The sequence below is a fragment of the Doryrhamphus excisus genome, chromosome 8 (genome assembly GCF_030265055.1).
Source record: "Doryrhamphus excisus isolate RoL2022-K1 chromosome 8, RoL_Dexc_1.0, whole genome shotgun sequence".
Classification (NCBI taxonomy): Eukaryota; Metazoa; Chordata; class Actinopteri; order Syngnathiformes; family Syngnathidae; genus Doryrhamphus; species Doryrhamphus excisus.
The window spans coordinates 6,053,066-6,077,050 of NC_080473.1; the positions used below are offsets into that span (position 1 = coordinate 6,053,066).

The window sequence follows — 23,985 nt, forward strand, 5'->3', positions numbered from 1 at the left end:
CTCATGAGGGTGGCGGGCGTGCTGGAGCCTATCCCAGCTGTCTTTGGGACGCCCCCAAAATGGCAACACATGATGGCTGTCCTGTTGGGATTGATTGAAGGCCCTGGGAATACAGTGACCTGGATGAGTGGGAATATTCACAATAAACGGAATAAACGAATAAATAATTACAATTAAAATGTAGTTTTTTACATGCAAAAAGATCCATCACAGACAGCTCCTATCGGAAAGGATGCCATCTCTGTACTTTTCGATTAGCTTTTTTCTTGACTTTAATAATGTTTCCCACCTTTGTTTATATGCTAGGATAAGGTTAAAAAGCCATAGCATTTCAGTATGTGGAATCAAACTATGGAATGGATTGAGTAAGGACCTCAAACAACGATGAGCCAATTCAAGAGCAGTTGATGTTTGCTAAATACAAGGATAAAGAGTCTTGAACCAGTCATGATGTGCTATATATATCACTATATTGACACTTACTATGGTACCCATTATGTCATTGTATGGTCATATCACCTCGTACTACAAAAAAATAAATAAAAATACAAAATATTTTTTTTTAAATAAAAAAAAAACTTCAATTATATTAGGAAAACAGGAAGTGAACAAATGTAACAGTTACTGATTGTAAAAGTACCAGATGGAGGGGTAGGATTTAATAAGCTTTGCTTCTTCCTACTCCTTTTGGACATGTGGAACTGTGAACTGATTATGGGATGCATTCAATTGTAATCTGATGCATGTTCAAATGAAATAAAACCATTACCATTACCATTACCATATTTAATTGTTTGCACATGCAAAGGTCTTTGGCCCCATGGTGAGTTATTTACCCAATGAAAAAAGATTGACAAACAGTAAGTCAGCAACGTGTAGGGTCCTCATCCAAAAATTTTCATCAAAAACAAGGTTTGATGTCATGACTTTTCACATTTCACTCCCTTGAATCATCCCCCGATTCCAGTGAACGCACCGTCCTCTTTGCATTTTAGCGAAACAACCACAGCATTTAAAGTTCGCCATTTGATATCCGCTAACACACACTTTTTTGCTACAGATGTTTTAATAAGCTCGGGGGACCTCACACACTCTGCCACAGGGCCCAAAGACACCTGTGCAATTAAACGATAAAAAAAAGAACCGTCATAAATGTTTCCACACAGCGCTGCAAAGAGAGGCTAATAAAATGTTTCGCCCTCAGGGAAACACTCCAGTAGGTATTTATTTCCAGCATTTTGGACCTTGGAACAATGCGTGTAGTGATGACATTGATAGTTTCTTAATGTTGTGACATTCCTTGTGTTTTATTGCCGCGTTGCTACTGCGGTTGAAGAAGGATAACGACCTCCAGCTGTCTTTATTCTCCGTGCGGTATCACGTTTGCTGTTGGTGCTCGTTAACAGCCTGATGACCGGCGCTGTGCCGTCAAAGTCTTCTCTTCTTCACAACACTGTCACTGATCTGTTGGTTTACTATACACGTTTACAACTTTAATATTTATATCCAACAGCTTCTATGTGTTGCCATGTCAGTATAATCTACCCAAGGCCTTCAGAATCAGCAGTGCTGGCCCGATGTTACTTACAGATTTCAGCTCTCCAGTCATATAGATGATGTTTGAGTAGTGCTTTTGCAGTTGGTCCTTAAAATCAACAGAGAAGCCCTGTCACATAAAAGATGTTTTAGTTGCATTTTAATTGTATGTTGTAAAAAAAAACTGTATTCCGCAAGCAGTCCAAAGCGTGCCTGCAGGCAGGCTGAAGGTGGAATAAATTAAAACAGACAATAAAACAGAAATCCAAGGAAATATAGCTGGAATAGGTGCAGATTCTGGTAGATCTAGAAAGCTTTCTGTGTGGGTTATTGTGAGGAGCTGGAGTCCACAATGCAATACAAAGGGACAAAAAGGAGCACAATAGCTCCTCTTTTAAAACAGCAGAGTTATTTTTAAAAACAGCACAGCGCTCTTGTCAAATTAGGATATTTGATCTTGATCTATTTTTGCAGTCACTCCTTAAAAATAATGGAGAGCGCTCCATTATTTTCGTCCTCAGAAAGAGGACCTTTGACTCGTGTTTTTACAGTCCTGTCAGGAAGAAGATTGCTTTTCATATAGAGGATCTTTGACTTGCATTTTTGTGCTACAGTATGTCCTTAAAAACAGCAGAGTCCTTCCTGTCATATATAGAGGATCTTTGACTAGTGTTTTTGCAGTCGCTCCTTAAAAATAATGGAGCACTCTGGCCAGAAAGAGGACCTTTGACTCGCGTTTTTGCAGTCGGCCTGTAAAAACAGGGGAGCAGTCCTGTCAGGAAGAAGATCGCTTATCATATAGAGGATCTTTGACTTGCATATTTGTCCTTAAAAATCCTGTAACGCAGAGCATCTTTTACTGGAACAGTCCTTCCTGTCATATATAGAGAATCTTTGACTAAACATGGTTTTAATTGACGACTTTACAGCTTCATCCATGATCGTATAGGAGCCATTTGCTGTCACAAAATAGGAGGAGGAGGAGTGGTCGATGCCGTCCCGCTGTAATGCTCCAGTGGATGAAAGAGGCCTGATGGTCCACTGAGTGGGAGTCTTGCACTACGTTGTTTACAGCGTGATAATCTGTAGCAGGCATCTTGTTGGAGTGCTGGGAGAGCATCGGCAGCAAGCATGGCTGGCCCTTATCTTCAGTGGATGCATCTAGCCGTGTCAGCCCCGCAAAGCAAACACATTTTCTTACATGTTTCATGCAGTTACGGTACATTGCGGTGATCTTTTATTCCAAACAGTGCATATCTTTTTCAAAACTAGCCATGTCAGTCTGGGGGCTGGATGAAAGAAAAAGGAAGCAGATGTTTTCTGGTCCTCCCAAGCAACGTCCATGGCCAAGCAGCTATCATTTAGGTGAAATTATTAATATACTGACCTCAGTGGGCTGAACAGGAGGCCGCTGAGGCAATGCTGCTAATGAAAGAGAGAGCAGTGATACGAGATCATAAGAGCTTTGACCTCCCGTTACGTGGAAAGATAAATGACACGTCTTATCTTTCATCATAATGCTGGACCTGTGCCAGGAAACATTGTCACTACTGCAGCTTTCATGCTCCCAAACATGTTTATTAATTTCTCCATAAATCAATAGGAAGGCTCTCTCCAAGCCCTCCTCCTCCTCCTCCTCCTCCTCTGTCATTAACTTTATGGGAGTTTCCAGAGAATTGCCGCACAAAAAAAGTCTGATGCCGAAATAGACAAGAGTTCAATCTTCCCGCCTTTGGGATGTTTTGCCTTTCTACTTGAGGCAGGAACATCTGGATGACACTCTCATTGCCGATGGAGACGTTGGAAGCATTTGCACACGTCAACATCACAGAGCATTGACAGCGCATCAAGCAAAATATATGGCCGACATCAAAACTTTATGAACTGCACAGGACATTGACAATGACAAGTTTGTACGGCCTGTGTATGATGCCGGCCATAGAACAGAAATAAGTTCATCACTGTTCTTCTTCAGTTTTTTTCTTTACTTTTATTACTTTATATTTACTTTTATTTATTTTATTTCCTAAAAATATAGATATATTTTCAATATAGTATATATACTACTTCATTCTCCTACAGTTTACGACTTTCTGCAAGACTTTTTTCAACTTTTTGTTTGTGTAAAAAAATACCATTTGTAAAAATAAATAAACACTACTTTTATTTGTGTGGGTTTTTTCTCCAAAATGTATTTTCCTTGAAACCATTATTTCTTTAATAAAAAAAAAATTGTTTCTCAAAAATATTTCCAAAACGTGTCCAACTCTCACAAAACTATTTTCCTTCTTATTAGTGTATTGCTTTTTCTTAAAATATTGAGCTCTGCTACTCAAAGGATGTTCAATTGACAAAGGTATACTTTGTGGAAATAAAACAAACCTGTTTTATTTGGCTGGAAGTGGGCATTGCGCCCCCTGTGGTAGTGTAAGCCCATTTATTTGCACATGCATGTAAACAATTCCTGTAGTGCAGCATAGTTGTCCCATGTGACGTAATATGGTGGTTGTTTGCCTTTGGACTTTTTCACATTCCCATCACCTCCATGCGAGCCCGTGCACCGCCACCATTGTGTTGTTAGGACTCATCTGGCCTTTATGTGTAAAAGGATATCTCCTCTGAGTCAGGGGCCTCGCTGAGCTCCTGGCTGGCTGGCTGGCTGGCTGGCTGGCTGGCTAGATGGCTGGATGGCTGGATGGCTGGCTGTGGGCCCGACACACTGAACACAGCTTAAGAGAGGAAGTATATGAAAATATCAGCAGCAGCAGCTTGATTCTTTGGCTCTTGTGATGCTTTACATAAATACTGCTCACACACATCAGCATTTTTTTGCATGTGTGTGGAGGAGAGGGGAGGAGAGATCAAGCACAGACACCCGCTGACCCTTCAACCCCCCCCCCCCCCCCCCCCCCCCCCCCCACTGGATGTCCTCATTCTGCTACGATGCAGCTGGGAAACATCGACTCTGTCTGATGACTTTATTCAAGCATAGCACATCTCGTTCTTTAGTCATGCTTTGGGGTTTCCAGCTTGAGTGACAATGTGGTGTAAATCCCCCCCCCTCAAAGGCCATGGTTTTACTCTAACGATGTTGTGCGTGTCAACACACATGGGCTGGAATGTCGTGCTGTACGTACAAGGCAAATACCTGGCAATTAAACCTCAAAGAAGAGAAATACTTCACATTTTGAACAGTTCAAGGACTTAAAACTGTCACTCTGAAGGCATGAATAGGATGTTTCGGTTGAAATGGATGTTGGCCATTTTTAATATGGATACTACAACCTTTCCTTGATTGACATGAGGATAAGAATTCATGTTCTGAACTGGTTGGTCTTCTCATTAGACCAGGGGTCCCCAACCACCGGCGTTTGCTACTGGGCCGCACAGAAATAATAAATAATTTAGTAACGACCGCATTCTGGCCAAATTAACTTTGGCCTGTGTCGCTTGACACAGCAAAATCCCTGTCTCTCTATAGATATAATAATACAACTGGATAGGATGTCATCATAGAAATCCATTGGAGCTAGCAGTACATCTAGTTTTTTATATCTATGTTATATATATTATATCTATGCTGTATTTTTCTGTCACACATTGCCGGTCCGTGACAAAAAGACCCAAATCACACCGGTCCGTGGTGCAAAAAAGGTTGGGGACCCCTGCATTGGACAGCTAACTCAATGAGACTGACTCAACAGCGCCTCTGTTGGTTGCAGTCAAGTAGTGCACTCCATTTAAGATGACGCACCAAGTGTAATGGTAATGGTAATGGTTTTATTTCATTTGAACATGCATCAGATTACAATTGAGTGCATCCCATAATCAGTTCACAGTTCCACATGTCCAAAAGGAGTAGGAAGAAGCAAAGCTTATTAAATCCTACCCCTCCAGCTGGTACTTTTACAATCAGTAACTGTTACATTTGTTCACTTCCTGCTTTCATAATATAATTCAAGTTTTTTTTTATTCATTTGATTAATTTTTTTAATTAATTTTTTTATTTTTTGTCACGTACTGAAGTACGAGATGATAAGTGTAAAAGTAAGTTAACACCTGTTGATTACCTTTTTTTCCAAATCAAATATGACTTTTTACAAAATTATACAATTTTTGGGACCACTGTGTTGCTTTTTTATAGACTGTTTTGACAAAAATGTAAATTACTATTCTGCCCCAAAATATACAACAGTATACTTTTCTCTTATAAGTTACACTTCTTGAACGAAATCCCGAAAATATGATTCATTTGAAAAAGACACACACGAGTTGGTCCAAAGTGCAGTAGCTGTGTCACGTAGGTGACACATGGCAAAGACAGACACAAGCCACAGTGTGTACATGCTGTTTATTATTAACTAGCAATCACTCCTTTTCCAACAATTACACACACACACACTAGCAAGAGCGTGGCTAACATTGCCTCACACCGTGGCCAATAGTGCATTGACTGATTGTTTCCCCTCGTGGTTCTTCAAGGGAATCTGACCAAAGAACCATCCTTCATCCTTCAAGGGGACCTATGATGCTTGTGTTCGGGCTTCGTATTGACGTGTGGACTCCTGTGGAGCAGCTACACACAATAACCCGCACAGGTAGCTTTCTAGATCTTTCAGAGTCTGCGCCTATTTCTACAGTGTTTCCACGGAAATCCTGCTTCCCACCCAAACTAGGTACGCCCACTTTGCTGTGATTGGTCGCACTCACAAACCATGTTTTTCCGTGTTTTCTGAGTGCGCCTGTATAAGGAAGACTCTAATCAAGAAACATTTTTTCTTTTTTTTTTTATTTAATACATTATTATTTCATTTGATCATTTTTCCCAAACATAATTGTCAACAATATTACTTGGAAAAATGCTAAATATTGTTGAGGTTGGTGGAGGCTTAAACTAAGATGTCTTCATATGCTCCCACAAAAGGATCTTGTTTGGCCCCTTGAGTCTGTTCATGGGGCTCTGGTTTGGTTTTCCAGTCTTCACGATGCTAACTTTGTTTGCTCGACTTGATGGCCTCTCTGTGTTTGCTTTCTCCTTCACTGGAGCGACCACCTCTCCCAGCCCGTGCAGCTCTCAAGTGCTGGCACATTCGGGGTCATCAGCCCACCCGGAATTTGTCAGGAGAGAGATAAAGACTTTGGATGGTTCAGTGCAGGGATGACATGCTTCTCTTAGCAGAGTGCAGAGGGGTGATCAAGCATTCAGTCTTCAGATTAGATGTTTTGGTAGATCCCATCTGAGGTTAGTCGTGTTTTTCCATGAAATTGGGCAAATCTTCAACTGGTCCACAATGCTTGCTGATTTCATTATTTTCAATGAAGGATGATGGAAAAATTTACAATTTTATGCTAGATTTGCAGAAGGGTAATTCATGTAAAATGACATTTCTGAATTCTTTTGATGTATTAAAAGGTGCTGCTTTTCCACACCTTGTAATATTTACTGTCAATTTGGACGGAATTCCAAAATATTTAACAGTATGATTTTTTGTTTGATTCTTTCGCCACAGCGGATGTTTTTGATCCGCATAATTATTAAAATTATAATGATAAAACATACTTATGTTTATGTAAAATATGATAGTGATAGTTAATTCTACAATACTTCAATTGAACACCCCCGCCCCAGTGAGCGTGGCTTACAGGTGTTAATTTTCCCATTGCCTTTAAATGGGGCAGCAATACTTGAGGCCTGGGAATTCTGCCTCGCAACTTGTGACGTAAACCCGGAAGCAGAATGTTAGCAATTCCGTTGCTTTTAGCTAGCTATCTTAAACACTAGCAAAGCAGCGTACATGAAATGCCATTTTTGTTTTTGTAAAATACAAAGTGTGTGGAGGGGTATTATTAGTTGAGAGTGCAGGAGGAGGATCACATGAGCGGCCTCCTTCTTCTTTGGGGGGGATGGGCAGAGTGGTGAGAGGCTGGAGTGTGTTTGTGTGTGAGAAAGAGAGAGAGTGTGGAGTTTACTACGAGCACCATGGCTTCACACACGCACGCTAAAAGTTTGTGCTGCTCGGAAGTGAACAAAGTGGTCTAATATGAACGCCAAGCTGTGGGAACGGCACTTATCGGAAGCGAAAGACTCAGCGGAAGAAAAGGGAAATGGTCCCAAGTGAAGTGCAGTGATTGAGGAACGTTGCGTTCACGGACTATGCGAGGATACCGCTGAGGCGATATGAACGCAGACATTCGGGGTTGCTCCTCGAATCTTCCTCGCTTGCCTCCGCTTCTGTGTCTTCGGGGATGTGTGCGAGTTGCCTCCGTGCTGCTTCGGTTCGGTCCGTCCTGACGGTCCGTTTCTGCGTCCCGCTGCTGCTCCTCTGCGCCCTGGGACTGTGCTCCGAGCTGAGGGTTCGAGTCCGGCTAGCCGACGGACTGGTGACCGACGAGGTCTTGGAGGCGGACAGCGAGAGAGATGCGATATCTGTGGAGTTCAAGCAAGGAGATGGGACCCTCGTCACCTTTGTGGCGGACTTCAAACAGGTGAGAACTTAACGATGGAACTCTTGTGGTGTTTACTTGTGATACACAAGTTAACATTAAGTACTTTTTTAAGTTAAGACCCCTCTAGTGAAGTGTTTTGACCCAATGTTATGATACAGATTCCATCCAACACGTTACACCGGTGCTCTCAAGTGGCAACAAGCCGGCCAAATAGTATATTCTTTAAAACAGCAGAGACCTCTGCTTTATAGAAGATCTTTGAATAGCATTTGGGTAGTCGGTTCTCAAAAACAGCAGTCTGGTTATTGCTCTAAATTCCAAAATCTATGTCAAGAATCTTTGACTGCGTTTTTTACACTATGACCTTAAAGGTAGCAGAGCATCCCTGTCACATAGGACATCTTTGACTGGCATTTTTGTAGTAGGTCCTTAAAAACATCACAACAATCCTGTTCTAACAGTCAATATTTAAGGGTACCTTTGTACCGGAAAGGCAAATATTTGTTGTTTTCACAGGCTCCAAACGCCAAAACAAACATGGACTCTCCTAAACATTCATTAACTTCCCACGGCCTTGATAATCAAGACTACCGGGGTCTAATCTTTCCTAATGTAACAGAATTGTATATATGTGTTGAATAATAATGTGTTTCTTTGGGCCTATGCACTACTGTATTGGGATACACGGGGATCACCATTGGTCTTGAGCTGCAACCTTTGGGATCAAAGTGATCATCACCCCATTGACTATAAGGCAGCAACACTGCTTTACCTCACGGTACAATCTTTGCTATTGTCCTCTTCTGGGCTAATTACTAACTAACCACCCACTGCCTTGTTAATCGGGGCTTTCACAGTGTGTCACCAGTGTCCAGGTTGACAGCCGCCCCTTGTTCCCCTACTGTGACTACGTCCATTTATGACCCTCAAGGCACCACTTCCACATAGAACTAATAACGGGGCAGCATGATAGTCCCAAGCTGTAAAAACTGAGGGTTCAAATGCATTGCATTGCATTGCATTTAAATGTATGTATTGTGTTTTTTTTCAAAGATTCTTACATGCCCATGCGTCAGTCAAAAATCTTTGACTCTTTTGCTGTAGGTTCTTAAAAAACATCAGAGCACTCTTGTCTTGGAGAGAGACTTTCACTGCTGTTATTCTGCAAAAATAAAGCCAAACACCAACATGCTCTAGTCATATGGAAGCTCTTTGACAAGGGTTTAACAACAGATTCCAGAAAACAGCGGAGCGCTGCTCTCATATGGAAGACCTTTGATGAAGGTCGTGCAGCGTATTCCAAAAAACAGCACAACACTTCTGTCATATGGAAGATATATTGATGGTCTTGCAGCATATCCCAAAAAACATATGAATGGGCTTTGGCGCAGATTCATATGGAAGATGTTTGATCAAAGTTACAGCAGATTCCAAAAAACAGCAGAGAGCTCCTGTCATATGAAGGGTCTTCCACTGCTATTTTTAAGGACCCTCTGCATAAAAACAACCCGTCCAGAGCACACCTGTTGTATGGAAGATCTTGGCTAAATGTTTTGCAGCAGATTCCAAAAAACAGCAAAACGCTGTTTTTGACAAGCTTTTTGAAGCCCATTCCAAAAAATGGCAGCACATTCCTGTCATACTCATGTCTTTTACAGAAAAAGGCTGCAAACAAAAACACCAGAGAACCTTTGAGGGCCCCACCCCAGTTATAAGCCATTGCATTTTATCTCCCCATGTTAATGAAATATTTAATTAGCTAGACATTCAAACCACAATGGTGGTAAAAATAACCTAATACCACTCTACCCCCCAGCACCCCACCACCAAAAAGTCCCAATCCCCTGAGGCAAAGCACAACTGTAACTTTCATTCATGTTTTTTTTCCATCTTAAGTCTCACTGAGGTCAAAGACAGCTGCTGTTCCTTAGATGTGGGGTATGCCTACGCCCCCGCCCCCATGTCGCCCTCGCCCACCACGTCTAGATCCTTAAAGGCGGCTGCTCATAATCAGCAACCTTATTTAGCATTTTTCTAAAAGTAGCCAAACACATTGAGCTTCCCTTCCCTTGTCAGCATTGGAAAGATGACATTGTTTCACTTTGGAAAATGACGACTGTACTGGGAGTCATGTCAGCTCTGGAAGCCACAGCATGAAGGGAGTGTGTGTGTGTGTGTGTGTTGTGTATGTGGCTCCCAGTGCAAAGGCATGTGTGTGTGATGGTTGCTGTCACACAGAAGCTGACAGCCTGGTGAGATGTGAAGCGGGGGGGAGATCTACCAGGATTAAGTGGGCATGTCTGACCTTTTTTGATGTTGCGCGTCTGCTCGGCTAACCAAAACAGCTAATTTGCAGTTTAGGAGAGTGAGAGAAGAGGCCATCTTACCCTCCAATAATTGATGACCCCCACTTTTCCCCCACCACAATAAAGGGACAAGCCCTGAACTTTGAGCTGAGAGGCATCGCCAGGGTTGTAGAGGGGCCCCGTTTTGGTGCGCCCCCACTCATATAGGCCCTCTCATCCAGACACACATATGGTTTTGTTTATTTGAAATAGAACCTCTGAGATCACTGTAGTCTTCTGTTGCTTTATCTTTTCCAGTAGAAGGTCAGCCTCCACACACACACACACACACACACACACACACACACACATGTGTGCACCTTTTTTCTTTGCTTCCTGTTCTCTTTTCCCCACCATGTGTTTTTTATTCAGCCCCCCTTGCACTATCTCCAAGATTTATGGAAAGTTGGATGAGCTGTCACTTCCAGCTGCCATGAATCTTCTGTGCGTGTGGGAAGAAGAGCGCTTTAACAGTGATGTTAAACACTTGCATCATTATCCTCCTTTGGCCACATGTGTGGATGTGAGTTGCATTCCAGGCAAGGAGTAAAGCCAGCGATTTCACCTTGCTATCGCACTGAAAGTTGACTTTTATCGTACTGGATGTGTTTGAGGAAAAAGGATCAGGTTATGGCTACGGAGAGGACAGTAAAGCCACATTTACACCCGAAGTGATAGTTCATTTTTATTCTCTGTGGTGCGGTAAACGCTGATCTCACTCATGTTTCAAGTCTAGCCATGGCTGCGTCATCTACAAGTGCCAGTAAATTCAACATAGAAAGAAATGCAATATGAAACAGTACTCTGGGCCGATATTGTGAGCAAATAACTTTAACTGTGCTCACATTGTTATCCGCATAGGCCTATTTTGTACACACAACACACATTGCAGTGTTATTCTGTGTGTAACCATACTTGAAATCCACAAATAAAAGGCTATTCATCATGAGTTGTATACAATATGACATATTTTACAATCATTTTTGACTTGCTGTCTGCAATCCACTCTGAATGGATCCATCAACCACTTTTGAGTCCCGACCCACCGGTTGAGATTCTGCTTTAGTACTGCAAGTAAGTACTGCAATCCGTTGTTCAGAGTGGAAACACACAAAAATATGAAGTGAGTGGGAGAATCGGTGCAGCAATGTTAACAAAGTAACTTTTTAAAAGCAATAATGTCCATTTGAACAGTCCAGCTGCTAGAAAGCATCAGTTTGGTGAGAAGTGGAGTCGGCTGCGTAAAAGCGGTAAATCACTGCGTGGATACTCTTCAGGCATGCAGACATGTGGAAATGGTGATGTGGTTGAGCTCGCGCTACGACCATCTCGTGCTGTGCAAACCTTTTTGTGCTGATAAGATCTCAGGCTGTACTTGATCGCCATTCTGTTTCTCTGCACTGGCTCATAACTTTGAGCACATGTTTACACTTCAGCAGAGAAAAAGCGGGCGATTGCACCATTTTATCCCAGGGTGCAATCAAGTATATACAACAGTGCTGTCTTTGACGCATAAAAAGGCAGCCTAGGTCAGGTCGGTTACCTGTTGTGTTGTGTTCAGGCGTTATTGATACACCCATTTTACTGGAACAAAGAATAGGATATAATGCACCCTAAAGCACAATAGGAAAATGAGAGTTGGCTCCCTGGTTGTCTTCACTCCAGGATTGGACCTTATCTGTGACACATTGTTGGCTGATGTCCATCCTTAAATATTTTTGTGCTTTTCCCAAACCTGTGACTCTCATTAAATGTATTCCGAAGGATTTTTACTGTGACTTTCTGGCTGTCTATTGTGGGAAATGCTGGCGGTTGCCAGGAGTTGGAGGTTTTTCCCATGACTGTCGCTCTTTGTCACTTGCTCAAACTTGCCCACTCTCTTTCTGCAACAGGTAACTGTCACCTGTTGGTTCTGGGTATATAAAATTGCTTGAATACACTTTTCTTTAAAGCCCACAGTGACTCATCACTGAATAGATGAAGTCATTCGCTGATGAAACCCAGACAATCCCTTAATAATACAGTGGAACGTTTCAAGAGAACAACTGGGAAAAGAGACCAACCTAACCTGCTAAAGTTGTCTGCTTTCTACCTGATAGTGTTATTTATTATTAAACATCAATGATGTGATAACAGTAATATGTGTCCCTATGGGCACCCAATGTGAGAAAAATAATAATCTCCTGTAAGTAGTGCATAAAACGTGATATTGGCAGTGACGCGTGTTGAGGTTCATGGTTTGTGAGGCACTGACTCTTTTTTGGAGAGTTTTTTGTACATGAAGTATATGAAGTCTCATCACCATGGTGAGCTTGGGTATGTAGTCCTTGATCTTGGCAGTTCCATTAATTCATTCATTCACTCATTCATTCATTTGACTTTGTCAAACAAAACAAAAACACTGGCCTTTTTTCTATGGAAGAACAGCAGAGACAAGCACCTTCCAGCTCACAAATGCCTCACCCCTTCAGGATGCGGTGGTACTGTAAGTGCCTCCCGTCTGATATTTTGATGTATTTTCTTGTCCCGTTAGCAAGAATAATGATGACACACTTACAGTACAGCCAATGTAAGGTCTTTAATGTATCAGAAATGTTTAGGCAAAAATTGGCCACAGCTGACAAACATTCACGGTAGCTTCACGGTGCAAATTCAGCCATTTTCACAATATTCTCATCTGTTTTGTTATCATTATTCAACCCTCACCTGCCTGCACATTGCTGGATATTAGATATGGGTCACTTGACAATGCACGTAATACCGTTTTTTAATCAGTTGTAGGCCCTAAATAAGTTCTAAAAAGACATTGTTGGCTTGTGTACCAGGAATTTCATATCCAAACACACAAATGACCAACCTTTTACCAAGCTCTCCTGTTCAGCCTTTCACACAGCCACTCTTTGTTTCCTGTTTTAGCCTCCTCTGTGCTCTTTCTGTGGCCCTTTCGAGTAGAACATGCGGCGAGTCCCCTTTGGCCTCTGGTGGACCCCTCGGTCCCTTGGTGATGTCTTTATCCTCCTTCTTCTCCCCTGGAAGACCAGATGTTATTCTGCAATGCTGTCCATTGAAGAAACGAGGAAAGGACAAACTCGGGGAGGTTTTCAGCCACCTGACAGAGCTTACGTCATGTAACAATCTGGAAACCTCAACCTACAAGTGACTACAAAGGGACTGATGAACCCATGACGAGAGGCATACATATGCAATGGCAGGGAATGGCCTGAATTGACATAAAGTCAGATGTATTTTATTGTTTAACCCTTCGCCGTGACGGTGTGTTGCAACAGGATATGAAAGCTGCAGGACCCCAGCCGAAGGCATGAATGGGACTACAGTCATCTTCTTATCTATCTACTTCATTTCCTTCCTTGTTAGCTGTCTCATTTCCTGTATGCAAAGCTTTCCCACAAATTGTTGCAGTGGTGGGATAATTGTGCGCAGTAATTTTTTATTGGATGCATCACACAAGTTCAACTGGAGAAGCGCCTCTCTTTCTGTACCTTCAGGTCTTTCATTGTCATCGGCCTCCACTCTTTTCCAATCGGGTTGCTATGTGGACAAGCCAGGTGTGACCGAGCCCCCAATGTGACTCTGCATTCCTGGCGTCAGAGCCTCTGTAATTAGCTTCCACTCAGGCATTTCTTAGCGCCAAGGCTTTTCTCCCACTTCTTTTGTCTGGGTGTCTGCCCCCACCCACCCGGTCCCTCTCCCCAGCTTCTTTGTCTCCCATCATGATCTTTAATCCCCGCCCTACACCTGAGTTTTTCTTTTTCTTTTTCTCTTGTGTGTACCAAGGCAGACGTCCCCCCCACATCAACAAACATCTTCAATCCTTGTGTGTTGTTTTTAAAAGGGCAAACAGAGCCATTTAGGTCGGACACGGTGGTCTTGGATAAACAGTTCAACAAACAGGAGCCAAAAGAGGGGGGACTGGGCTTGGGGGGGGGGGGGGGGGGGGGGTTATGTTCCTGAACCTGCAGGTTCTCACATTCCAATGACTTCCTGTTGTTGTGATGCCAGAAGTAGCCACTGAAAAGACAAATCTTCTAAACAGGAGTCAAGCAAAGCAAGAGGGCATTGACTGAAGCAGGCCTCCCTTGAGAGACGTCTTCAGGGGAGGTGCCTCAGCGTGAGTAAACCTAACTTCACTGACGTCAAAGGCAAAACACAATCACGATTTCACGGAACGTCCATTTAATGCTACTTTTTTTGGGTCCTGTGTGACCCCCGACCCACACCGTAGCTTGAGAAAATGCAGCGGAAGTGTATTTGATGTTGACGCAGGAATAGACGAGAAAATGTGTGTTTTGAAAGGTAAGTTTAGCTTCAAAGCTCTGGTAGATGACTCTCTTGACCAGACCAAACTTATTTATATCTGCTGTCTTTCTGAGTTGAATTGTCACCGGTATAATCTTGTTGAATCTCAAATGCCATTTGCTGGACTCAGCTGGAGAAACTGCTGGAGCACTGTATTTTTATTGTCACTATACGGCTGTACCTTGGCATGCGAGTGTCCCATCAAACGTTGTTTAGATACGAGCTGTCTATCCGCTGATGTTTTGCTTTGAACTGCAAGCAAAGCCGCTAGTTACTGGCAGGCATATCCAGAGACGGCTATTTGGAAGGCTGGTGTCACCCTAGTATGTGGGGACAAAGGCGGAATTGAGCGAGCACACATACAGCACTCAATGAGATAGCAGTAGGGAATTTATTAGCGTTATTGTTTACTCGTGATTTATTAGTATTTAGTGCTTGAACTGCTGTTTGTCAAACATTTGCAAGACCCGCCGTGTCATACTTCCAAGCCGTTGAAGACCAGACTAAGAAGTGTGTTGAAGTGTGTCTAAATGAATGTTTGTGTGGATTTGTCTGTAAAAGAGTGTATTAGCATGACTGCACTACAGTTTGTGGCCGCAGTCCTTGTTCTGTAAACTACTGACTGTTCCTGAGCACTTTAGTTTAGGTAAATTGTCAATATTTTGTTTTCTAACACCCGTTTTTTTTATTTGACTTACTTGGGGAGTGTTTTTGTAAACCTTTATTTTTAATGTTAGTCACAATTTTCCGAGTATTTGCTTGATATTCCAGTGAGAGAGTTTAGCTTGTCTACTTGTTGTCCATTTATTCTTCATTGAGTTCTAATATGTCACAAACAACTTGTGATAAAGCTGCAGTCGTCCGGATTGCACAAGAGCTTTCAAGATGTTTGTTTTCACATTTTGTTACAGTCTGTTTGCATCAGGTACAAGCACATTCTAGTCTTAGCTGATGCGCATCTCTTCACTGGAGTCGTTAATCATGTGATTCAAACAAACATTCCATGTGCGCTCAATTAGCCACGTGGCTCCACAATGATCCACAATGATCCGCCAGCGTTCCCTCTGGGCCTTCCATCAGCCTTATCAGGATTTCAGGTCTTCTGCTCAGAGACGGCCATGTTGTTTTTATTGTGAATGAATTAATGAAGGTCACATTTAGTTACTTTCAGTATAAACCTCCATAATGCCCACTTGGTCTGCTGGGCTACGACCACAGTGGCTGCGAATATTCTCTATAAATGGCACCTTTTGAGGGTTTGAATGGGCTTTTGTGTGCCTCTTAAATAATCTGGCCCACCAAAGGTAGTGTGCAATGAAAGCGGCACCCGGCTCTCTCCTGTTTTAACAGGTTTTTAGCATGACCCACTAAGGCGAGGTTGCCTGAATGCCCGCCTGTGTTTGGCCGTGAGCCAGTGGCCGTTTGCCTGCAAAGTCTTGGGTGTGAGGAAGCAATGCTTCGGAATCTGTAATTGTGTGGATTATTTATAGGCGTGCTGACATTTGTAGTGCTCTGGTGAGGGGAACAGCCTAAAGGCTAGACCATTCTTCTTTTGCAACATGGCAACACTTTATAATCTGCAAAGTTCATACCTGTTGATAAGCTTAAGAGGCGGGAAATCAAGTGATTTGTTTATTGCCGTAGTTCAGGAATATTGAAAGACTTTACTTTCCTGGTGTTATTTACAAGCTGCAGCAGGTTTACTTCAGGGTGATGTGCTTACAGAGTTACTCTCACACCATGCTGGCAAAAAAACCAAGACCAGTCCCTTTTGGTTGTTTCTTTACACCTCAATGTTTTTGTGGCGATGCCAACCACGTCTCAAAGTTGCAAGGCCTCCAGGTAGTCTCATGTACTGTGAATACCCTTTTTATTATGTTCCTGCAAAGAGAATAGGACATTAATTGAAAGAAGGTGATTTTTTTTTAGACAGGCTCTTTTATCAATATAATTCTTTACCTTAATAATTTGGAGTGCATGAAAAAGTGGAAAGGAAAACCATAGCTCTTTTCAATCACATGGTGATTTGTTAACAAGCTTGGCCACTCAAACAACCCTTTGAATGCACAACTCTTTTAGTGATAAGAAAAACATACATCAGGAGGTCGCCTACAGCCACAGTGGTACTTTTCATGTCTGCAGCTCCCAGCTACAGCTAGCTCCTGTTCTGGGATGACCGCCTGTCTTGAAGACATCCATTCATAGCAGCACAGCACATTCTCACTCTGCTTCTTCCATCATTTTCTCTCTAAATAATTCAGCGGCGGTGCTGGTTTTGGCCGGGATACGTGATCCGGGCCCAAGTAAACCCGACTCCTTCTGTCTTGGAGGGTATTTCCGGACAAGATGATGTCATAGTTTGAAGTGTGTTTGCTTGTAAAAGCCCAAACTGATTATTATCCTCGCGTCACCTACAGCACTAAGATAGCAGCAGTTGTCATTACTTTGTTCTGGGCCTGCAATTAACCCTCATTCCATTAATGGTTGACTTGAGATATTTTTTTTAAAGAAGCATTTTAAATGACCATATTTCCTCAATGGTGAAATCCGTTGAGAACTCACATGGCAGACCCGCATAGCTAAGACACACTCATGCAGAGTTAGCACTATTTAACCATGGAACCATGGTTCCCAAACTTTTTACCACCCAAACAATAGTTTTCTTTTACATCACATTTATAGCATCACACAGTCTTTTTTTAGTCCTAAATGCTTTATTTACTTTTATTATGTCAACTATATTAGTTAATATGAATGTATATGTGACTATAGGGGTGTTATTTCCTGTGTAGAGGGCTCTAATAGCCTTATTTAGAAGGTCGTAAACAGATGTTCAAGGCTGAAACTACCAAGATATTCCATTTATAAATAAGGAATCCTACTTCACAGAAATTCACTTATCACAGTCGGGTCTGAAACCAGTTAAAAGGACGGATGCAGAAAGGTGTGGAATCCCAAATCTTATCTGAGAAGTACAAAGATATAAACATAACCCTGTATGTTTTGCTTTTGTATGAAACATTTTCAGTGACATTTTTTTGATTGACCAAATTAATTTTAAATTTAATTCACCCCGAATTAGCAGGGCCGTGAATGCATGGGCATCCACTGTACTCTGGGTTTATCGGATTAAGGGGCTCGTAAGCCATTTGATGTATTCTTGCTTAATGTAGCGTCATTAATTCCATTTCCCAAAGGGTCAAACTGCGCTTTCTAAGCCTTCCTTTGCAAGTCACCATGTTTTGACCTTTTTGGCCTCAATCCAAATAGCGGGCAGTGGAAGCATATGTCATGTGTACTCTAATGACACGAGACGAGGGGATGTACTGTATCCATGTGTGTATACACTGAAGTCACTACAGAGCAGTCTTCCAAATACACAGAGTCGGTACAGCTACACTTTCCTCTGTAATTACCCAGCCAGCCCTGAGGCAAATCCATGTGGCTGACATGAATGCCTTCCCCTTTGCTTTTTCTTCCTCGGCTACACACACACAGTCCCAGTATGTGGGTACAATATGGGAGGTCTTGACGTCGTGGCCCTCCCTACACTTCAGGGGAAACAGCGTTCTTGCTGTTATCTTGTTTGGCTTTTTCTTTTGCATGTGATGAAGTCATTCCTCTGCTCAGTTATCATTTGTACTTCCATAAAAAGTAGTCAATAAACTGGGTTGGATTGTCAACCAAAGCAATGTGTTTGTGGCAAGCAGTGCTTCCGCTATTGCAAGAATGAAGCACGGATCCATTGGGATTCAAATGGAAAAAGCCAAAATAAGTGCAACTGGAAAAACTCCCAGGGATGGTGACCAAAACACAGCGGACATGGACAGTTGGCAGAGCACCCAGCCTTTATTTTAAGATGTGTAGCGAAGCAGGTTGAAAAAATGCCATGAACTGTTCTTAGCATAGCTTCTCTTGTTGACTTCTTGCTGCCAGGGACGTGGCAGTGCCGCCTATTATACGACATTGCCTGCGGTGCCTCCACCCAGCATGCCTTGTAGCGCTTGTTTTGTAAAATGTTGCCAGTTCAGTTACACGCTGAGAGTTCACATGAACTGTTTATTATTCCTCATAGTAGTAGTAGTAGTACTTTTGTTGTGGTTCATTGGTTCCAGACCTGATCCGTGATAAGTGAATTTCCGCAAGTAGAATTCTAGTTCTAGATGTGCCACGACCAGAAGGGTTGTAGGGGCGTAGCAGATGAGGTACAGTACACCAAGTCCTTCCACTTTTGGCGGTGTTCACAAGCTGGCAGAATGGCGTGTTTGTCCATGTCTTGATGGTATCTCTCCTGTTCATTCTAGGCCGGCCTCGTCTCCACAGATTCTTGAAAGATGGTTTGTGCAAAGCTCGATGTTGATCTTGTAACATGGCCAATCCAGGAAAGTTTGCACTCTTTCACAATTTGAAGATTGAAGTTTGCGGGTTCCAATGGCTGTAGTTATCTCTGTTTTGCTGGATTAGAGAGACAACGATAGCGTTTCATTTCAAAAGCCTCGAGAAGGAAGTACTGAAATGTTGTTGATCCTGGTTGGTTGCCTGTAGAGAGCCTGTAGAGCTCTGGCCACTCTTGTCCCGATCTCTGATTTATAACTAGAATATTTTCATAGAGCATAGAATCCCTTTCTACAACCTTCTAAATACAATTGTTAACGTTATAAGAGCACTCCAGGCTTGAAATAACACCCCTATAGTCACCTTCACACTAGTATTATCCAATATAATTAGTTTCACTGCAAGTACAGTGTTGGCTCATGCTTGCCCGCTTAACAAGCCAAGTAAAGCAGGGGGCCACGGAAGTTGAAAATATATTTTATATTATAGGGGCTCTCCCACCCTTGCACAAATCCAAATTCGTACATTTTCGCCACATGTCACAGAGACCTGTGAGAGTCATGTCACAAAAAGTCCTTGAAGCAATATTTGCTCGGTTATTTGCTCCCAAAAGGTCAAATAGTGTCACATGATTTGTTTGCTTTTATTGTGTACTCGTCAGACAGCCTTGACTGACTAAAAACACTTCCCCCGAATGAGCAACACGCAAAGTAAAGCAATAAAGAAGGCTTTCTGGGGGGCTTGCGTTCTTGTTTTGCATGCAGGAAATGGGAGCGGAGCTCATTAAGGGTTATCTGGGGGATGTTTATTTGAGAGGGGGTGGAGGGGGAAAGCTTCTCCTCAGCAGCCTGTTTGCTTCATATGGCAGTGTGAAAAGCGGAGGAGGGGTGTTTTTTGGGAATGGGTCTGTCTCAGGCTAAAGCTGGAATAGGGGGGCGAGGGGGGGGGGGGTTGATGTCAGATGAATAGGAGGACAGGTCTGCACTCCGAGCCGGAGCTTCCCATCATCCTTCATCCATCATCCAGATTCTTTACGGCCTTGGCGTTGGCGCCAGATCTCTCGCATGCTTGCCAACAGCAACAAGACTTTTTTTTCATGGATTCTCCACTATCACAATTTTCCTACTTCTACTGTTCCACATAAAACAGGAGGAGGATGGGTTTTTCCATTTCATAGCACGGGAGAGACTATCTAGCTATTGAACATACAAAACATTTAGCCACCATATGCAAGCAGGCCACTTCCAGGATTTGACATAAGACTCGAGGACTATAGCAGTTTTATTATAAGGGCGGTGAAAGGATTCATTGTGCCTTAAAATGCAAACAGAAAAATATATAAAGAAAATAAAAATACAAATTTTGCATCACAATTCTTCCTTAAAGGGGGCCTGTTATTTGTATTGAGTTGTGGTCTCCTATAGAGCAGCTACACACAATAACACGCACAGAAAACTTCTAGTGATCTGTGCTTCCTGCAGCCCCCCCCCCCCCCCCCCCCCCCGCCCCCAGCAGCACAATGATTCCCCATTGCTTTTTTGCATCAACAAAGCAACCAAGCAACAAACGGGGTCAAAACAGTACTTGTACTTTTTATGCGGTTCTGGAATTGCTAACCAACAGTTCTTAACTACAAATAAGGTTTATAGAAGTAATATTTGTTCTTGGCTGTTTAATTGCTGTCTTGTGGAAAATCCTATGACTTGTGCTCTCGCTCATCTCTGGCTTCTCTTGGCAGGAAGTGAAGATATTCCGATCGCTAATCCTGGGCGAGCTGGAAAGAGGGCAGAACCAGTACCAAGCCCTGTGCTTCATCTCTCGCCTCAACCGCAATGAGATCATCCCCAGCGAGTCCATGGCCCGCCTCAGACAGGTACCGCCATCCTTTACACACCAAGACCTCATTTCAGGTGTTGATTTTGGTGGCTTTTTTTTTGCTTCTTCTTACAGAAAAACCCTCATGCCATTCGCTTGGCGGAGGAGCGGCGAGGCCTGGAGCAGCTGACCATGACCACCTCGGTCAATCTGAGTCGAGCGTGGCAGCTGAGCAGCCACATCCACAACATGTGCAGCGAGGCCCGAGAGGCCATCTACACCAGGGAGGCTGATGTCAAGCACTGGCTGGACAAAGGTCACGCTTCGCCTTATCTTCACTTATCTCTCCAACTGGCATAGGATGTCTTTTCTCTCGCCAGTCACTGTCCATTAGCTGTCTTCTCACACTTCTTATCATCTCTGCTTTATAGCACCTGGACACTTCTGTCCTCTTCACTCGACTGATATGACTCTAGGAATTCTTTTTCTAGGTCTGATAAAGCCTTTTTCTATGTTTGCATTCATTGTACATGTCCTTATTACCGAATGGGCGGTTAGGGACACAATAATTACAATTTCGTTTTACAATTTTTGGCCCGAAAATGCCAAAAATAGATGTGTCTGAGAACCTTGATGCTGGTTAATACATCACATCACAGCATATCATAGCAACATGTTACTAACTGCACTAAATTCATCACACAGCAACTTAACACCCATAAGTTGTATCCACAAATGTCCCAATATGAGTTTTTTTTTTAAAGATATGATTTGAGCAACACATGGTGCACTGCAATGACATCAGCTTCCCTCTCGTCTTTGTGCTCCGGGTCCTACGGCTCCCTCTCGTGGACAGAAGCAGCATTGCAGCAACATCCACTATTTTCTCTGCTTTCAATGCTCCTCCAATGAAATGTTTTTCTCAAATGAAAAGCATCATAGGAAGATTCATAGAAAATTTAGTTTTTTTTCATCTCAAACTAACTTGATACATGTTTGTTTCTGAGGTTTGGGTGTTAAGTTACTGTGTGATGAGTTGTTTGTAAGATGCCGCTGTGACTTATGTTGAGTAATGACCGTCTGCAATTTGAAGAGAGAAGGGAAGGCTTCTTGAGCTGAATCCAATCCAATCATCACAACAGTTCCTTTTATTGCAAATGTTGATCCAAAATACGGATTGGTACATTTTAACTCATTCGCATGCTGCTCTTTCACATGCAGTCTTTTTTACAGCAACGTTCCTAACTGTGTGGCTTATTTTGAGTCGTTTTACTTGCTATTGAATGTGCCCAGGTCAGGATGTGCGCTGTGCTTTTTCTTTTGCTTGTTTTGGCTGTAATGTACTGTACTCCTGCATGCCTACACTGATGTTGCATTCCATGCAGCTGGGAATTTGTAAGCATCCCGCCTGGAACAGGTCTGACCCACTGCAAAGTAACAGCTTGTATAGCAGTGGCGTGGCGGAGATGTACTCCATCACCTTCAGCTTCCTCAGCTTGCGTGTTTGGGCTCCTTGTCATGTTGGAAAACTGCCCTGCCACCCACTTTCCCAAGGGAGGGGATCCTGCTCTGCTCCACGCTGTCACAGTACATGTTGGAATGCATGTTTCACCTGCAGTGCTGGCAGCACTCGTGCAGCCCCAGACCATGACACCACCATATTTGACTGTTGGCAAGCGATATCATCTGACTTGTATTGTCAGCTATTTAGACAGTAGTGGCTGCGTGGATAGTACATCTATACAAGCTGTACACTGACTCCTCTAAAGTACATCCAAGTTTAATTTCTATAGCATAGCCCCTATGGTAAAAATGCAAGACATAAAAAAATGCAATTTCTGACACACAATAGCATCAGGTGGTGGATGCTTGTCTCTCAGCATGGAGAGAATGAGGCCCAAATTGCATCAGGGTGAGGAGAACATGCATGAAAGCACCAACAATGTCGCACTCCTGCACCATTATCTCCAGTACGCATCTTCTTTGCATAAGAAAGCTTCCCCCGCATCATCTACACTCCGGATTCACACATTGGATGTCCCCCTTTTGTCCTCCTAACAGCTCTTCCTTCTCTCGTTTATTCAGGCGTGGACGGCTCCGCATTTGAGGTGCTACCCCACACCACCCAGGCGCCCCACTTCCAGGCCTGTCACGCCACTAAGGACATGTGGGAGCCATGTCTTTGCACATACAGCCTACGTCTGGAGTGGTATCCATGTCTCCTCAAGTACTGCCGCAACCGGGACAATACGGGCAAAGGCTCCACCTACAAGTGCGGCATCAAGAGCTGCAGCAAGGGCTATCACTTCACCTACTACGTCCCCCAAAAACAGCTCTGTCTATGGGACGAGGAGACCTAGTACTGGGCCTCATTTTGTTTTCTTGGAGTGGATGAGTTGACGCTGGGGAAGAATTGAGACAAAAACATCACTGTGATTTAAAGTGAAGTGGCCTTTATATCTGAAGAGGACGCCAGCTAAGGATCCTCATCCAGCTCACAGACAAAGACAATGCTTCCCAATGCTGGATTTATTTATTTTGCTCGACTACAGACTGTTTTAAAACTTTCTTATGAATATCTTTTTTTTTTGCATCGAAGCATGTGCTTCATACACCACATCTCCTCAAACAATAGGATCCCACAGCACATCCGCTTTGTGTGTCTCAACCGTGTTGTTTTTGTTTTCCAGCAATCACATGCTCAGCCTGATTGCGTCAAATAAACCAAAGTCAAAGCAACAGTTGAAAAAGATGCAATTCAGACATTGCTCAGTGATGGCACTCTTTTAACCACTATCCTGCCATCTGGTGGTGTACTTTTAACATTTCTCTGCTCTGTTAAACGTCAACTGTTCTTTAATTTATGCAGCTCAAACCCATGATCCTTATGACATTATTCAAGGCGCACTTCCTGAACATGCGGGACCAAATAGAGCAGTGTTTACTCTACCAATATGGCCTTTTCAGCTCTGTTGAGCAAGTGCCTCCATGTTCCCCCCGCCCTTATTTTGACTACAATGTACAGATTTGCTATATGAGGAGGAAATGAAGCGATGTGCCATTCAAGAGTCGTCTCAATAAAGTTTTTAATTTGCACTGCATTGTTGATTTTACATCATTTCATACGTTTCATGAATATCAATGTGCTGAATGACACATTTAATGCTGTTTTTAAAACTGAATGTTATTT

The 23,985-nt window shown here is 42.9% G+C and overlaps 1 protein-coding gene across 1 annotated transcript; it reads left to right on the plus strand.

Moving 5' to 3' along the window:
• Positions 1 to 7,103: 7,103 nt before the first annotated feature.
• Positions 7,104 to 23,896, plus strand: oafa (OAF homolog a (Drosophila)). Its single transcript, XM_058080583.1, has 4 exons — positions 7,104 to 8,022; positions 20,719 to 20,853; positions 20,931 to 21,111; positions 22,881 to 23,896. Exons 1-4 carry the CDS (start codon positions 7,783 to 7,785, stop codon positions 23,153 to 23,155), a joined length of 831 nt encoding a protein of 276 aa, XP_057936566.1. The 5' UTR covers positions 7,104 to 7,782; the 3' UTR covers positions 23,156 to 23,896.
• The last annotated feature ends 89 nt before the right edge of the window (positions 23,897 to 23,985 follow it).

Bases quoted from the DNA above. Each gene is read 5' to 3' on its own strand.
- oafa (XM_058080583.1), top strand. From the start codon at position 7,783: ATGTGTGCGAGTTGCCTCCGTGCTGCTTCGGTTCGGTCCGTCCTGACG. The intron at 20,854-20,930 runs GTACCGCCATCC...TTCTTCTTACAG, and splicing joins CCATGGCCCGCCTCAGACAG to AAAAACCCTCATGCCATTCG. The intron at 21,112-22,880 runs GTCACGCTTCGC...TCGTTTATTCAG, and splicing joins CAAGCACTGGCTGGACAAAG to GCGTGGACGGCTCCGCATTT.